The 17,965-nt window shown below is 26.8% G+C and overlaps 1 protein-coding gene across 7 annotated transcripts; it reads right to left on the bottom strand.

Moving 5' to 3' along the window:
- Positions 1 to 587: 587 nt before the first annotated feature.
- Positions 588 to 17,373, bottom strand: LOC123272547 (protein ECT2). Of its 7 annotated transcripts, XR_006511100.1 has the most exons (17): positions 16,574 to 17,372; positions 15,741 to 15,951; positions 14,536 to 14,671; positions 14,250 to 14,459; positions 12,828 to 12,974; positions 11,760 to 12,728; positions 11,405 to 11,539; positions 10,397 to 10,646; positions 9,823 to 9,950; positions 7,944 to 8,781; positions 6,504 to 6,658; positions 6,318 to 6,403; positions 5,996 to 6,088; positions 3,289 to 3,463; positions 2,963 to 2,990; positions 1,247 to 1,365; positions 588 to 634 (listed from the first exon to the last, which is right to left on the bottom strand). XR_006511100.1 is itself a non-coding variant. In XM_044739406.1 (16 exons), exons 1-16 carry the CDS (start codon positions 16,638 to 16,640, stop codon positions 592 to 594), a joined length of 3,753 nt encoding a protein of 1,250 aa, XP_044595341.1. In that variant the 5' UTR covers positions 16,641 to 17,373; the 3' UTR covers positions 588 to 591. The 7 variants fall into 7 exon arrangements, 6 of the variants coding, with proteins under 6 accessions (XP_044595341.1, XP_044595340.1, XP_044595342.1 ...); XM_044739406.1 differs by lacking the exon at positions 2,963 to 2,990 and having other exon boundaries at positions 9,823 to 9,941; positions 16,574 to 17,373; XM_044739405.1 differs by lacking the exon at positions 2,963 to 2,990.
- Between the last annotated feature and the right edge of the window lie 592 nt (positions 17,374 to 17,965).

The raw sequence follows: 17,965 nt of genomic DNA, 5'->3' as shown, positions 1-17,965 counted from the left end.
TGAAATTTTTTTTCACTCAGTATAATTTGGAATAATACCCAGTGTCATCTTATTCTTTCTGTGTATAATCGACAAATTACTGCCTTACTTTCATTTAAATATTAATTATAAATTAGCTCGTTAAAATAACTTTAATATTCATTATTCAACTTTAGCTAAACCAAAACTGCTGTTCACTGCTCTTTAAATAATCAAAATGCGTTACCTATAATAACTCATTAATTGTTATAATTTATATTAAACATTATTGTCATTATTTTTGTTTTTTAGTCATTACCTTTAAATTTAAATATAACAATGACAAAATTATATTTTTAATTATGACAAATTCGGCGTTTATAATTTATGGCAAATTTTCCAGTTTATCCAATGGCACATTTTTTTTTTTTTAAATTATTTTTAATAAATTTGAGCTATAGTTAAAATGCGAGTTAAAATTTACAGGTATAAATATTGTAATTTATATTTTGTGATCGATATTTAGATTACTATTATAATTATTAATGTTAATATTATTATTATTATCGTAATAATTAAATAATTATTTAAACAATCTTGAAGTAAATTTATCAGACGATACTCAGTTGTAATTCAAACGTTTGTTTTTTCTTGAATCGTTTCCTCTGAACAGTTTCTGAACATAAATAAATAAAATAAAATTTTATATATTATTTAACAGCTAATTAGTAATTAACGTTTGGATTTATCGATGTTGGTGAATCGAATCCAGGTGTAATTAGCCAATTACAATTTAAAGCAGTCAATTATGAAGCAGTTTTGGAGGCAAAGAGCTGTATGATGAATTTGTTAATTAACTTGCACGAGTAATTACGCAGTCTGTTATATCACTATTTCTAATACTATTTTTTTTTAATTTTTAATTACCTGCAGTATAAATATACAAATGTAAGGCACTTAAATTATTGTTATCGTTGTTTAATATTAATTTTATTAGCTTAATCAGAAAAACACTTAAAAAACCATCCAAACCGATGCTCTATGTATAATATATAAATAATTGTTTATAATAAACATAAAAAGCAGTCGATAATAAATAATTAAAATAAAAATTAATACCAATTAATTTTTTGTTATTATTTAAATTTATATACGGTTGACGATAGCATTAAATAATAATTTAATGCTTATGATTAAATTTTTAATAATATTTAAAGCGCAGGTGTTATACAAGCGAGTGATGATATGTATCTCGCGATTTATAAAATTTTATAAAAATAATTACAACCTTCGTAATGAAGCCATACTCAAGGAGCTGCACTTAGCCTTTCTGGTCGGCTGAACCGACATCGGAGCTACAAGAACTTCATCTCTAGACGGCGAATCTGTACCACCATTGCCCAGTTCCTAAAAGAGATATTTAATTTTTTTTTTAATTATTACTTATAATTAATATAAATTTAATATATACACTGAGAAAAAAAATTTTTGTCCAGAAAAAAATTTTTTGGCTCAAGAATTGTTTAAAATGAATTTTGGTTTTTTGACAAAAAATATTAATTTCTAGCATGATAATAAAATTTTGGCATTAATTTTGATAGATTAACTAACGAATAGGTTCAATTGAATTAAACAAAAAATAATTCAATAAATTCGATCAATTCTTAAGACAAGAAAATATATTCTTGAAAATTATCAAGAATATATATTTTTGTGACAAGATCATTTTCTCAAGAGTAATACTTTTTTTTCTCAGTAAATTAATTTCAGAATTTAAGAAATGTACTAATTATTGTACAATGCCGATTGACGTTCAAATCAATAAATAAATAAATAAATAAATAATAACTTAAGGGGGGGCTTTTGGTGTGACGCCCTGATTTTTGAGCATTTTTTTGGGATTTTTTTGTAAAGACCAATGAAGAGATAGAACTTTGAAATTTTTACCATTTATTTACATATATTTCAAGAGTATACAGTTAAATTTTTAGCAAAAAATATTCAGTAGAATTAAAGTTATGGAGATCAAAAAAAAATTTTAAAAATTGGATTTTTGACAGACTTCGGAATAAAAAAGTCCGAATTTCATTTTTTTTTTGTTAACTTTTCGATACAAAAAAAATAGATTTTCAAAAATTTTTTTTGATCATAGTTCACTCGCCGTATTTACCCAAGCGGCACACATAGAAGGATTTCTTGATATTTAAAAAATATTTCTTAACATTTAAGAAATATTTCTTAAATACTAAGAAATATTTTTTAAATACTAAGAAATGATGTTTAAGAAATGATTTCTTAAATATTAAGAAATCTTCTTAAATGCTAAAAAATCCTTCTATGAGTGCACAAATTTTTTTTTGTTAATGTTTTGTTGAATTTAAGATAACGATTATTAATTTTTTAACTTCTTGTTAAGTGAAATCTATCAAAAAGTCAACATTTTTTTTGTGACGCTTGGGTAAGTATACAGAATAAAACCCCTTCGGATTTTTTTGTTTCAGATTAGCCAATCAGCTGATATCATGGAGGAAGTGAGCGTCAATTTTTTTCGAGGCGGGTGTCTTCAGACCATTATAGGGTAAAAGTACCGTTTGAGACCATTTATTGTTCAAATAAACGATAGAAATTAATTTATATTAATAAACCATTACAAACTCAATTTGTTTTAATAAAAATTTTTTAAAACTCAATAAAAATATGGTTATAATATTATAATTTTTTATAAATTAATTCAAATGTTAACTGGCCAAAAACGGTACTTCTACCTTAACTTTAATTATACTGAATGTTTTTAGCTAAAAATTCAACTGTATACTCTTGAAATATGTGTAAATAAATGGTAAAAAGTTCAAAGTTCTATCTCTTCATTGGTCTTTACAAAAAAATCTCAAAAATCAAGGCATCAAACCAGAGGACTAAATAAAATAAATAGTTGCGTGATTTTTAATCAACCAATCCAAAAAATTAAAATCACACGTTATAAATTTTAGAATAAAGTACTCACTTGTAACTTGGCGATATTTATCCTGATACTATAGTATTTGCATGATAACAGGTTAAATATATCGCCAGATTAGTTGCATGGTTAATATATTAAAGTGCATTCATTTTAAAGTTATTAAAGATAAATATTTATTGTGTGTTATTTTAAATCAATAAAGCAATCAAACTCACTCGGTTACAAAAAAAAAAAAAAAAAAAAAAAAAAAACTGGATAAATAATAGCGAGTTAAAGTTGTTAGAGATCAAGCTAAGCAGAAAATCGTTTTGAATAAATTTTACATTGCTATGGTAAAATAATAGTAAATTGTAATTATTAAATTAACTAACGTTAATATTATTACAACTTGCCAAACGCATTTGTGCAAGTTGCTGGCTCGCTGGTGTAAGGCTGTTTGTTGATCCGAAGGGCGACATCATCGTGGACATGGCTCTTTTTAATTTACTCGGCGTTTTATTGAAGCTGAATGCTCTGCCAACTTTCATCCTGGTACGCGATGCAAACCTGATGTAAAAAAAAATTATCATTATTATTGTTGTAATTATTATTGTTATTAAATGTATATGTATGGATGTAACTATATATGCATGGGCTAGTATACATCATTCATTATTTTAATGGATATTATATTTCACAGTATAAATTCACTTGCAACCTCAAAATTATTAATTAACAAGCACAACTCTTTGTTTTGTCCTTCAACGAATAATTCTCCGTGAAATAAACTCAAAAGTTTGTTCAACTCACTGGTGCGTGCTTTAATATTTTAAAATACCATGCCAATGCTGTTAATTGTACCATATTATTAAATTTTATAAACAAAAATTGTAGTGATGGTAATAATAAAAATAACAGTGAGTAAAAATTAATTAAAAACAAAAAAAAAACACTAAAAACCATCAAATTAAGGGGTTACATGGGTTTCAAAAAATCGATTTTTTTTTGTCATTAAATTCTACATCTCTAGAATATTGTCCTGAAGTTTCAAATCGATCCGAATAATAGTTTCGGAGATACAGTTTTAAAAAGTTGCGCGCTCACGGCGCTGTTGTATTGTTACAAAACTTTAAACGCGTTTTTCTCAAAACTATGTTTTTAAAGACGGTTGTCAAGATTTCTCGAGAACTACTCAACCGATCTTGATGAAATTTTAGACAGGTCTTCGAGATATAATTTACAAGGTCTTGAACGAAGGATTTTTTTTTTCAATTACAACTATTTAAAAAAAAAAAATACCGCGAAATTTTAGTCAAATTTTTAATTGTTTTGTAAAAATCTCTGCCAAAAATCCAATTTTCATTTTTTTTTCCTTAGTTCAAGACCTAGTTTGAAGTCTTAACTAAAGCAGAGTTTTTAATATTTTTTTTTTGTTTTTAATAATCCCTTGTTCAACATGTAAACAGAAAAAAAAATTTCTTGACTGGAGAACAAAATTCTTGGCTCAAGAAAGTTGCGTTGGCCGAAGTTAAAATTTTTCTTTGAATTCTTTGCACTGTACTTTCTTAACTATTGACAATTTTAAAGATATAAGCTCATTCCGATGTTACACTCATCATGAGCTTTCATTTGAGTACCCACATGCATTTTTGATATATTTTTCATATGTAGATATATATATAATATATATATATAAATATATGAAAAATTGATGTGGGTACTCAAATGAAAGGTCTTGATGAGTATAATTTCGGAGTGAGCTTATATCTTAAAAAATGTCAATAGTTCTCAAGATACAAGGTCATTTCTTAATTATGTATCTAGAGATACACCGAAAAAAAAATTTCTTGACTGGAGAACAAAATTCTTGGCTCAAAAAAATTTTCGGGTGCCTGAAGGAAGACCGAAGTTGTGTTGGCCGAAGTAAAAATTTTTCTTGAAATTCTATTCTTGGTGGAAGTCATTTTTTCTTAATTAAAATTATCATAAATACTTGATACAATAAATTTTTATATTTGATCAAGATTTTTAGATACTTTAGGAAAGCAGCGCCACCTACTTCAGCTGAGAAAAAAATTTTCTCACCTTGAGAAAATTTTTCTCTTGAATATTTTATACCTATTTTATATTATTTTAGCGTGCAATTATACATATTGAATGAAAAAAAATGATGAAATATTATTCGATCTTTCCATTTGACATGTTAATCAATAAAAATATTAATGAAAATTTACTTCTATCTTTATATTTAATTTTTTGGAGCAAGAGAGAAATTTCCTCAAGACAAGAAAATTTACTTCTATCAAGAACTAAATTTTTTGGAGCAAGAGGCTGAATTTTCTCAAAACAAGATTTTCTTGACTTGAATAAATTTTCTTGGATCAAGATACGTATTTCTTAAAACAAGAGAATTAATTTTGTTGGAATAAGTGAAATTCCCAGTAAAAAAAAAAAAATTTTTTTCGCTCAAGAAAATAATTAGGAAGAAAAATATTTTCTTGGCTCAAGTGAACCTTTTTTTCTGTGTATCAAAATTCAGAATCAAAATTATGAATAAATTATTGAAAATACGGAAAAATCATAAGAAATCTTTATTGTAGAAAATTTAATTTTCTACAAAAAAAAATCCCTATCAATTTTCAAGTATTTCTCATTATTTAGCAAAAATTTTTAATTTAAAATTTTAAAGAAGGTAGAAAAAATTTCTGGTCTTATAAATTTAAAATTTAATCAGTCAACTGACATAATTTTTTGTAATTAGTTTTAAATTCATAAAAAGTATGACCCTATAAAAATTAAATTTTATCTAGCAATAAGTTGTATAAAGAAAACAAGAGAATTAATTTTGTTGGAATAAGTCAAATTTCTTGTCAAAAAAAATTTTTTTTTTCACTCAAGAAAATAATTAGAAAGAAAAATATTTTCTTGGCTCAAGTGAACCTTTTTTTCTGTGTATCTTTGAGACAGTAAAAAGTTTGAATAAAATATTTCATTTTTTTATTAAAAAAAAATTATTGAAAATTTTTTCCCGAAAGAAACCCATGTAACCCCTCAATGGCAAAGTAAAAAATAAAATAATATATTAAAAATAGGCTTAACGGTATTGGGACATGTAACGTAGTTTCACACATGCTATTGAGTAGGAACACATACGGATCCATATACTCCAGGTAAAAATTATGAAATAGGCTCCTGCAACCAAACGTCACGGTGTCCCATTATTGTTCCGTACCCATGCATTATAAGAAAGAAAAAATTACCATTAAAATAATTATTTTTAAAAATAAATTTTAATAATTACTTTTTTATTTAAATGTCTATCTCGAAGCGACTTTTAAGGAAAAAAATAAAATAAAATAAAGTGCGATCTAATCTACTGCTGAACATTTACTTTTCTGATATTATAATAAATTATACTCACTTAAATGCTTTACTTAATGTCCCCAGTGCGACGTCACTGGTATCAATTTCAAGTTGATGTGAATCGAGACTTATAAGGAAAGTATCCTGCAAAAAATAAAAAAACTTTTTCAATAATTCCACTGCTCGTAGATGTTAATGGAATTTAAAATAAAAACTAAAAAGTTAATAAGTTAGGTATACTTACGGCATCGGCTTTACAAACTGTATTGGCCATTTGTCTGCACAGAGTCCGTAAATAATTACATTTATTTACTTCCTCGTCGGTTATTGTAAACGAGTACAGCTTTTCTTTCAATTCTTGATTATTTCTAACCATCAGGGCAAATACATTTTGACATTCTGTTAAAATAAATTTTATTAGTAATTATTTTTTTTTTTAATTAATTTTTATCTATCACGTTACAAATTCCATAAAAAGATGTGTTAATAATTAAAATAATAAAAAGTAGAAAAAAAAAAATTTTTTTTAAATAAATTAAAAGTTTTGTAATTTTATTTTGAATTAATTATCAACTTATTTTTATAAGTTAATTTATTTCTTCCCTTGAAAGCGTTAAAACACAAAGTAACCAACAAAAAAAGACTTTTTAATTAAATTTAATTTCAATTCTTATAAAAAAATATTGAGAAATATTTACATAAAGATTTTTATAAGTTTTTTTAAGTTAGTTCATTCTTTTTTTTTTTTATCTGAATTAATTAAAAAAAAAAAAAAAGATTGGCAAATCTAAAAGTGCACGACTTATAATGCTCATTTGTTCGATAAATAAAAAAAAAATAATTAATGTTGTGAAAAAATATTTTTTTTAATTTTATTTAAATATTACTTTTGCAATTTACTATTTTTTGTTGGTTTTCTAATTTTTTTATTACTTTAAAATACAATTACTTTTTTTTATTTTTTCATTTTAAATATCGTGCGGTGTTTTAAACTGATCATGCTTACTGAGTGTATTTTTTTCATTAATAACAATTAAACAACACTAAATAAGATAACCATCTTCAATGATAATCTCCGCAAAGCGAATGCCAAGCTAATAAAAAAAAACTGATTGAATTCGTGAATTTTTGCACGTTATCGTGTTTCAAACGGAAAATTGTGTTGATTGACAGGAATTTTCTTTGAACTATTTTGATATTTTTTTCTAGTTCTATTATCTTGAATTAATTTTTACCAGTGACAGAATTAATCTCCATTAAATTATCTATCGAATGATGCGCAAATTAATTAGACTACGTGGATTACCAATCGTGTAATTAATTAGTTGCGAAATCGAGGCGAAACAAATTTTTCGATCGTAAAGCACTCTCTGATGCTTCGCATCATGAGTCGTGCATTTACACACAAATAATTTGTACACTAACACTGATATATAATTATTAAATACAAAATTAATAATACAAAATATGTAAAAAACAAAAAAAAAGTAAACATATCAGTGAAGTTAATAACAAATAAAATTAATACAATCAAATTAATGAAAATAATCTCGAGCGCTTACTACCCTTATAATGTTTACTACAACCCCCCATAAAAATCCCATATGGTCTGCAGGTGTCATACACTTTTACGGAATCAGTAACGTGATATTATATTAAAAATAAAAAAAATAAAAATTCTTACCATCAGTTTCACGAATGTCCACCACTTTTTTAATGGTACTTAATGACAATAATTTAATATGTTTATATGGTTTACCCTGATTAAGTTTAACAGCATGTAATCCATTGACCGTATTAGGACTCTTGAGTGAATTAAAAGCCTTAGAACGTTTTTTACATATCTCAAGAGTATCAGTGAATAAAAATAAAACTAAATGATCGCCACGACCACTTAAACCTTCACTCAGTTCCATAACTTCACATTTACCGATAAACGAACGATGCGACGAGACTAGATGGGGCGGACAGTTGTCTATTTCATTGAAGATATCAAACATTGCTAATTGACCTTCTGTTTTTCTTTTATCCTCATTAATATACGTCATTACCTCTTTAATACTACTGATTGACAGTTCTAAAGCACTGTGATCCGGATTATTTTTATTCGTGTGCTTAAGAATATCCGTTAATAATAAACTAATACTGGGTAATCGTTGTACAGGCTTTATCATTAATTCTTTCAAACTCTGTCTACCACACTCTGGTTTTGTTTGACATATCTTTAAGAATGCGTGAAATCGTGGTTTATTTTGATCGCACTGCTCCAACATTTCTTTTGTGTTTTCAAAAAAATTAACATACGGCGGATACGCTTTCATTAAATCCGGCGCATATTTTAAAAATATATTTCCTATACTTATGTCTTCAGTCCAGTGTGCCGCACTATATCGTAACTCTTCTAACATTTTTTTGTGAACTTCATATATCGGTGGAAAATTACCAAATATTATTTTGGCCTCTGTACTATTTAATAATTCGTTGCTTGTTTCGATGTAATCCTCTAAAGGCGATTTGAACAACTATTAAACAAAAAATTAACAATAATTGTTATCTCTATCTAAAATTTTTTCTATTAAATTAGCTTAAGGTAGTACGAGCGCTAGGCGGGGTGGGAATAGGTATTTACTCTAGCGCATTAAGGGGAGAGCAGTAACCATATGATTTTTTTCAATTTATAAATATCGTCGTTCTAATTAGCTAATTGTCTAACTCCATTTAGAGAATCTTCCATTTGTACGAAAAAACAATTGATTCAAAATTAAATATCACTTTTAAAAACCATTTAATATCATTAATATCTAATAGAGGTATAATGTTTTGGTTTGGATCATTCAAATAATTTATAATTGGACTATTGCTGTATCAAAATTTTAAAAAATCACCCTCTAAAAAATAAGGAGTTAGACCAATTGCTAATTAGACCGTCGATATACATTTAACATTGGCTAATGGCGGTATTTATTCATTTTTTTTTAATTAATACACTTTAATTAGTCGGGTAAGTGTAAATTTTTTTGAATTTAATTTATCATTAATATTTTTACTTTCATCTATAGATTTTTTAAAAATATTCACCGACAATTTTACGAGAAAAATACAGAAATGTATCAATCAATGCTTGGAGATTACCCCATAAGACCAATGTTGAATTGCTCAACTTCAAAGTTAAATTATTATTATTATTATTATTATTTCTTTATCCATTGACTATGAAGTCGAAACTTTTAGCGGGCGTCCATACAAAAATAATACATAGTATAGCATTTTATGAAAACAATAAAAATGAAAAATAGATGTAAAAATAAAAATTGAAAGTTTAAATATGTTATTAAAGTTCAAATTATGTTTGAACAATTCAATCGACGTAGATCACTCAACCTCATTGAAAATTGCATGTATTTATTTAAATAATCAGGCAATCTTTCAAATTTTCGGAATTTATTTAAACTTAATATTAAAAAAAATCAAACCTTTTATTAAAAGTTACCTTGGTGCTCGTACTACCTTAATAATTTATATAATTGCTAATTTTTATTATCATAATTAACCATATTACTTACGGTCATTATTGTGCTAAGGATGCCAACGTAATTAGATTCTGTCTGTACTAATTCCAAAAACACTTGATGACGTGGCGATAAATTTTTACGAGCCGTTTCTGTATTTACTGCTTCTACTTCTGGAATATCTGTTAGTTAATACAATCTATTTATTTAATTATTTTTTTAATTTTATTAATTATTACCCTACCACAGTTAATTATCCGCAAACAAAATATCCATCATTTAAATTCAAACAAATACTGTTGAAAAATTTTTTTGTTCTTTAAAATTTAATTTCATCTCAATCAATTTAATTTTATTTTAATATCAAACCGTTAATAATAATTAATAAATTAATGAAATTGTTTCAAGGAAATTGTTCCTAAAATTTGTACGTATAATTAATAAATAAATAATAAATTAAAATTTGAATTATCTAATAAAATGTTGCGATTAACTATTTAATTGTTTTAGATAATTCTCATTAAAGGAACCATAATAATTTGCGGATATTTTGTTCTTCAAGCATTACTCCAGTTAAAGTAATTATAATTAATAACACACAATAAAAAATAATGATTATTATTATTACCATCTAGCATCTGCTTATCAGGACTCGCAGTGCAATCTAAGAAGCTCCCACTAACACTCAGATGACCTGCATCACTGATGCTGGATCTTCTTTTATGTACAGCCGGCGAATCGGCACCATTTTGCACCAGACTTGACAATGTTTCAGCAAGACGTTTGCGTTTTCTTCTAGTTGATGCTGTCGTTGGTGTCGCAGCTTGTTGGCTATCTTTGCGTATTGATGCACTAGGTGATAGCATTGATTCCAGATACTACAATACAAAATAAAATAAAATAAATTATTATTATTATTATTATTATTATAAAACAATTTAAAAAAATTAGGAAAACGGTTGACCCTAAAGGCCATCCCTGTAACTTCCCGCTAATTCCATACTTAAGCACTCAAAATTGCAGTTATTACGTTTTTGAGCTCTCCGAGCTCAAAAATCTGATAGAAATTTAATAAAACATTATTTTTTGAATTTTTAAAACGCAATAATTTTTGAATGAATGAAACGATTTTCACAATTGGCGACATTATTATTCGACGCAGTTTTTTAAACCTTATAAAGAATCTTTAAGATTAATTTGATCAAACTTGGGATTTCGAAGTAATTCCGAAAAAATTCTTTTTTCGATTTTCTTTCGTCAACGATCTCACGAACGAATCAACTGATTTTGACCGTCTTGACGGCGGTCGACGTGGTTTTTTAATGTTAAGAGCTGATTAGTTTTTGGAATCGATTGGTTAAGCCGTTTAAAAATTATTTTTAAAAAAACCACATTTGAAAAAAATTTTTTTCTTAGTTTTTTTGAGATTTTTCAAAATCTACCGGTCGGAATCGATCAAAATTGTATTCAAAATCTAAGTTTGACGAAGTCCTTTCGAATGGCGTCAACCTCGATAAAATCGGTCAAGCCGTTCAAAAGTTATAGAGATTTACATATACACATATATGAAATTTTTAATTTTCTTAGCGGGTTAAAAAATTAAAAAGTTAAGGTAAAAATAAAATATAATACTTACATCCTCAAAAAGATATTCTTTTTCATCAGCAGCGCCTTCATTTTGCACCGAAGTCCAAAACCACTCGGCTTTTACAATGTAAGCACGCATTGACGTCAAGTCGGGTAATGTATTGACATTAGATTCATCAACAACCTTTAAATAAAATAAAATAAAATTTCACTTAGAAATATATTTATTATTATAGAAATAACATATAATAAACCAGGACGACACATTTAATGACTTTGCTTCCTACACTAACAAAAATAGTATTAGTACGACATAGACAAGGACGGGGTTTATTAATTCCTTCACCAATAAATGCGTGATAATCCCTAGACAACAACAAAAAAAAAAAAAATAAATAAAGTACCATCCTAAACGGGCGATCCTCCTGCTCGGTGTATTTCTCTCTCAGTGAATCAGTATTACAGTCATCTGGTATGTTATCAATGGAATTACAGCCCTCAGAATGTTCGAATAAATTAGAAGCCGATGATGATAATTTAGTTTTTTTAATTTGCGTAGAAAGCAAGCCACATGATAACGATCGTTTGTTTTTAATTAGATTGACTTTATATGTGTCAGTGTTTAAATTTAAATCATTGCAAATATTATTATTTATGTGCATTGTGTGTTTAAATGATGGACCGAGTGTAATGTCTTGCAGTGAAGTTAATAATGAATCTCTACGATAATTATATTTATTATAATGAGTTTGTAATGAAGACTGGCGATTAACGTGGAATGTTTTGGCTTTATCCTCGATTGTTAAATTCTCTTCGGGATATTTTTTAAACGATTCGTTGAATGATTGAGTTTTAGAGAATCGCGATTGATTCATCGTCATTTGCGGGAGTGAAAAACATGATTTAAATTTCTTCCATTTAACGTAACGTCTGACTGAAGCTCTAAGATCACTAGTAGCTATTAATTGCCGATCATTTATTAAAGACGGTGAATTTTTAACTCTATAGGCAAGCGAGGGAGATTTTGATGGTGAAGAGGCGCGGATTGATTCGCTTTGGAAATCAAGCTCGTCAACAAAACCGGGAGAATCAGATCGAGAGTTAAAATCAAGAGATATTGCTGAGTCTTGATATTTATCGAAATTAACAGAGTCTAATGTCATCAGTGAGCTGACGCTATTAATTCTACTGTTAATAGACTCGCAATCATCATCATTGGGACCTATAGAGTGCAATTTAAAGGATTGTGAATCGTAATAAGTGAATGTTTTATTGTGACAAGGAGGTGAATTTTCATCTGAGTCAGAGCTCAATTTTTTTTGAAGTTTTAGGTGATAGTCCTCGATGAGATAGTCCCTGTTTATGTCGATGATCTGGAGAAGTTAGTGTTACAACAATACAATGTTAAATTTCGTTAGATGGGATAATTTATAATTAGTAGTTTAATAAAAAATATAATTTTGAGTACTTACAACGTGACTACACTCAGGATCGTCAATTTCAGTGGGCTCGCCACCTTGTTGCTGTAACACTTCACACATATGTCTCTTTTCGTCTTCAGGAAATCCGAAGAAACATACTCGTGCACCAAAAAATGGTTTTAACTTAAAATGATTTATCTGTGATAAAAAAAAATTTTAAATGTAAATATTGAAAGATTAAAAAATAACTAACAATTTTGCAGTCACTACGTGACTGCCGTGACTTGTATATTATAAATAAATAAAATTTTGCTTTATTGAATAATGACTTTTGTTAAATTGCACTGTACTTTTTTAACTATTGACGTTTTTAAAGATATAAGCTCATCCCGATGTTACACTCATCAAGAGCTTTCATTTGAGTACCCACATGCACTTTTGATATATTTTTCATATATACATATATATATAATACAATATATATATATAATATATATAAATATATGAAATATTGATGTGGGTACTCAAGTGAAAGGTCTCGATGAATGTAATGTCAGAGTGAGCTTATATCTTTAAAAATGTCAATAGTTCACAAGATACAAGGTAATTTCTCAATTATGTTAAATTGCACTTTACTTATTCAACTATTGACGTTTTTAAAGATATAAGCTCATCCCGATGTTACACTCATCAAGAGCTTTCATTTGAGTACCCCCATGCATTTTTGATATATTTTTCATATATACATATATATATATATTAATATATAAATATATGAAAAATTGATGTGGGTACTCAAATGGAAGGTTTCGATGAGTGTAATGTCAGGGTGAGCTTATATCTTTAAAAATATCAATAGTTTACAAGATACAAGGTAGTTTCTTAGTTATGTTAAATTGCACTGTACTTTCTTAACTATTGATGTTTTTAAAGATATAAGCTCATACCGATGTTACACTCATCAAGAGCTTTCATTTGAGTACCCACATGCATTTTGATATATTTTTCATATATACATATATATAATATATATAAATATATGAAATATTGATGTGGGTACTCAAATGAAAGGTCTCGATGAGTGTAATGTCAGGGTGAGCTTATATCTTTAAAAATGTCAATAGTTCACAAGCTACAAGGTCATTTCTTAATTATGTTATCATTTAAATACACTGGCCACAAAATTTTGCTTATTCTCTTAATAATATAGATTATCTTTAAAAGCGAATTAATTATAGTGTATAATGATTATTAAGGACTTCACCTGTTCCGATAAGTAAAAAAAAAAAATCCAGCTTTAATAATTCTCCGCGGAATAAATAATAATTTATATTTAATTTTATAAATAATATTAAAAAAAATTAATTTGTATTTTTGCTCTCGGATTATTTTTTAAATAAATTAATTGCGAATAATTTTTTAGTCCGAAACAAGTGAAGCTTCCTCTAGATTTTTATCAATATAAAAACATACCACGTCGTCATTGTTTCCATAACGTGTTGCGTCATTTTTAGCATCCCAAAGTGCAACAACCCAATTCATTGACATTATTGGCACCCTAAATGTAACAGCATATCTATATTTGTCACCACCACAACAATTAGCTATTAAATGAGTCACTTTAGCACCCATTTCTTTTCTAATACTACCACCCATACTGTGAATCATATTGATGAGCCTGGTCTGAAATTAATAAACAAATAATTTAATTATTGATATAATAAAATGATTAGATAAACAAAAAAAAACTATTAATTACCAATTCATCTTTCTTTCTAAAGCCTGTAAATACTACAACGGTTCCCAACATTGATCTTGAGTACATCGGTCTATTGATACTCGGTAAAGATTCTTTTTTGTCCGCCAATTGGAGGAGAGCCGTAGGCCCGAGAATTCTGTTTAATTAAAAAAAAATTATTTTTATTTAAAAAATTACTATTTTAATTACGATCTAAAAGTATCATTGAAAGATTTTATTTGGAATTTATCACGCAACCTAAAAATACATGTAAACATCATACAAATAAAAATATTTAATAAAGCATTGTCGTCAAACTTAAAAAAATAATAATACTAATGTCAATATTAAAAATCTGGACGTGTGTCATAAGCATAATTAAATTAACTTAAAAAAGTTCAAAGACATTGCATTTTTCAATGATAATTAAAGCGTTGTATTTAACTTGGATGAAATAAAATATAAATCGACATTCTAATTGGAATATTGCTTCATCGAAATGTTAAAAAATCACTCTCTACACGAAAAGAACAAGATGACACTGGATATCATCCCAGATTATACTCAGTGATATCTGTGGTGAAAAAAAATTTCAGATAGTAGCTAAAAAAATCTAGATTATACTACGTGATATCTGGATTATACTCATTGTTATATGGATTATGAAAATTAAGTTAGCCGACATTTAAAAATAAAAAAAATTTTTTTTCATTAAAAAAATGAAAAATTTCTAAAAATTTTTTTTTTAAATAATTAAACAAATAAAAAAATTAATAACGTCGGCTAACTTTAGTATTATATCTGGATTATACTCATCGTAATCTGGATTATACTAGCTACTATCTGAATTTTTTTTTGGTAATCTGGATTATACTCATTGTTATCTGGATTATGAAAATTAAGTTAGCCGACATTTAAAAATAAAAAAAATTTTTTTTCATTAAAAAAATGAAAAATTTCTAAAAATTTTTTTTTTAAATAATTAAAAAAAAATATTTTTTTGCTCTAATTTAATAATTAAAAAAAATTTAAAAACGTCGGCTAACTTTAGTATTATATCTGGATTATACTCATCGTAATCTGGATTATACCAGCTACTATCTAAAATTTTTTTTCATTCAATATAATATAATCTGGGATTATATCCAGTGTCATCTTGTTCTTTCCGTGTACAAAATAAGGAGTTAGAACAATTGCTAATTAGACCTTCAAAATAATAAATTTACCTATGAGGGCTTTTGTGTAAGATTTCATATTCAGATCCTTCAAAATGCTTGAGCACAAAGTACGTACAATAAGTAGTATCGTCAATATACTCAGCTCCTGTTTCTGATTTTAGAACTGGGACACCAAACTGCTGAGCAGCAGTTCCTAGTGCTGGATCAGTGCTGGCCAAGCCCACTAAACATATTCTTTTTTTTCTCGGTAAATTTATTGCTGTAAATACAAAATAACATTTAATTTCTTTCTCTCTCTCTCCCTCTAATAAACATAAATAATAATAACAACAATAAAAATAATAATAAATAAACGGGTAATTATTTTTTCGATGATACGACAGTTTATGTTGTCAGCAACTCTGACGTAATTTTTAGTGGCTCCAATATGTCAAGGACGTGCACAAAAAGCTAAAAAATATATTCAATTTGCAGAATTTATTTTCAAGGGCATTAACAGCATACTGGACCATTGACCGCGGTACTGAAAATGATTCATTATAAAAACAATAATAATAATTATTATTATTGTAATTATTGTAATCATGATTAAAAATAGGAAGAAATAATTTTGATGTTTAAAATAAATGAAAAATTAATTATAAAAAAAAAAAAAAAAAAAAACATCCCTTATAAATAAGCAAGTACTTAGGGGTTAGGACAGTTGATTGATAAATTTGAACTTGAGAATAAACGGCACAATAGCCGTGTGACGAAATGCAAGGCCAATTATTTATTATTTCGTCCGCTACATCTACGACTATAAATATATATAGCTGAAATGAAAAAAAATAATAATAAAAAAAAAACGTTTTTTTTTGTTCGTTGTTGATAAAACGTACGTTCAGTCTTAGCTGGCTCCTCACTATTTATATCACTGATACTGCTGTGAACGCTGCGTTCTTCCATTTTGACCGTTTCGTTACAACATCAGGACGCCCGTCGTCGTCGTCGTCGTCGTCGTCGTCGTCGTTGTTGTCCGTTAGCTGAACTTGTACCTCGCGAATATATTTCGCGATAACGATCAACAATTATATATGTGTATTTATACTTGTTAGCTTGGTATTAAAAAAAAAATTTTATAACTATTTTAATTAAAAATATATGCCACAATATACTCCACTTATATATTTATCACTTAAAATCCATTATAAATTATAAATATTTATTTATAAATCCACCATTATTAATAATAATAAATACATTTTATTACTCCCGCCTTGTTACACTGACGTTACTTTTGTATTATACACACTCAACTGGCAACTATATCTATATATTTAGTTACATACATCTATGTACTATATAGTTAAATTATAACTTATAACTATATAACTATAACTTAAAACAGCGAGGAGTCAAGTTTATAAATGATAGAGTGAGACACCAAAAGCACTCAGAGCACTCGGAGGGAGTTCACTGCAAAACTTTCTCACAAGCTTGTCTTGCCACTACAAAATTGTTAAAAAAATTATTTCTTCCCTCTCTTTCTCTCTAGCACTTGTTTTTTAAAATGGAATTAATGTGTAACAAAGATGTAAATAGTTCGTACACTCACTCCTGATTCACGAAGACCAACAATACGATACAAAAACATAAACCACTTTTTTTTTTCGCCATAGCTAAGTCACTAGGCTTCATTGGTACTACCGCGACATCTATACTCGGTGGTTTAAATAAAACGGGGGAAAAAACATTAATTTAAACATAATAATAAAGTTAGCCGACATTTTTGATTTTTTTATTAAATTAGGAACTAAAAAATATTTTTAAAAAATTGCATTTATAGTTTTTGAAGTTTTTAACAAATGAAAAAAATTTTTTTGTAATAATTCTTTAATAAAAAAAATTCTAAAAATTTTTACATGACGGCTAACTTAATTTTCATTTTTAAACATAACACTAAAATTAGCCGATGTTTTTAATTTTATGAAAATTAAGTTAGCCGACTAATTATAAAAAATTAAAACTAAAAAACTATTTTTAAAAAATTCCACGTAGAATTTTTGTTTTGATTTATTAAAAATTATTTTTTAATAAAATAAATTATAAAAATTTTTAAATGTCGGCTAATTTGATTTTCATTTTAATTTTTTTTTAACTATTAAATTAGAACTAAAAAATATTTCAAGTTTTTTAAAAATGAAAATTTTTTTTATTATTTTGCTGTAATTTTTTTAATTAAAGAGTAGTTCTAAAAATTTTTAAATGTCGGCTAACTTAATTTTCATAAT

The sequence above is a fragment of the Cotesia glomerata genome, linkage group LG10 (genome assembly GCF_020080835.1).
Source record: "Cotesia glomerata isolate CgM1 linkage group LG10, MPM_Cglom_v2.3, whole genome shotgun sequence".
NCBI classification, from domain to species: domain Eukaryota; kingdom Metazoa; phylum Arthropoda; class Insecta; order Hymenoptera; family Braconidae; genus Cotesia; species Cotesia glomerata.
This window is presented reverse-complemented; position numbering and strand designations above follow the sequence as displayed.

Coding starts and splice junctions, on each gene's coding strand:
- LOC123272547 (XM_044739405.1), bottom strand. CDS start 16,640: ATGGAAGAACGCAGCGTTCACAGCAGTATCAGTGATATAAATAGTGAG. Junction 12,975..14,249: donor ATGGAAACAATGACGACGTG/GTATGTTTTTAT, acceptor TTTTTATCACAG/ATAAATCATTTTAAGTTAAA. Junction 6,659..7,943: donor GGACATTCGTGAAACTGATG/GTAAGAATTTTT, acceptor TTATTTTAACAG/AATGTCAAAATGTATTTGCC.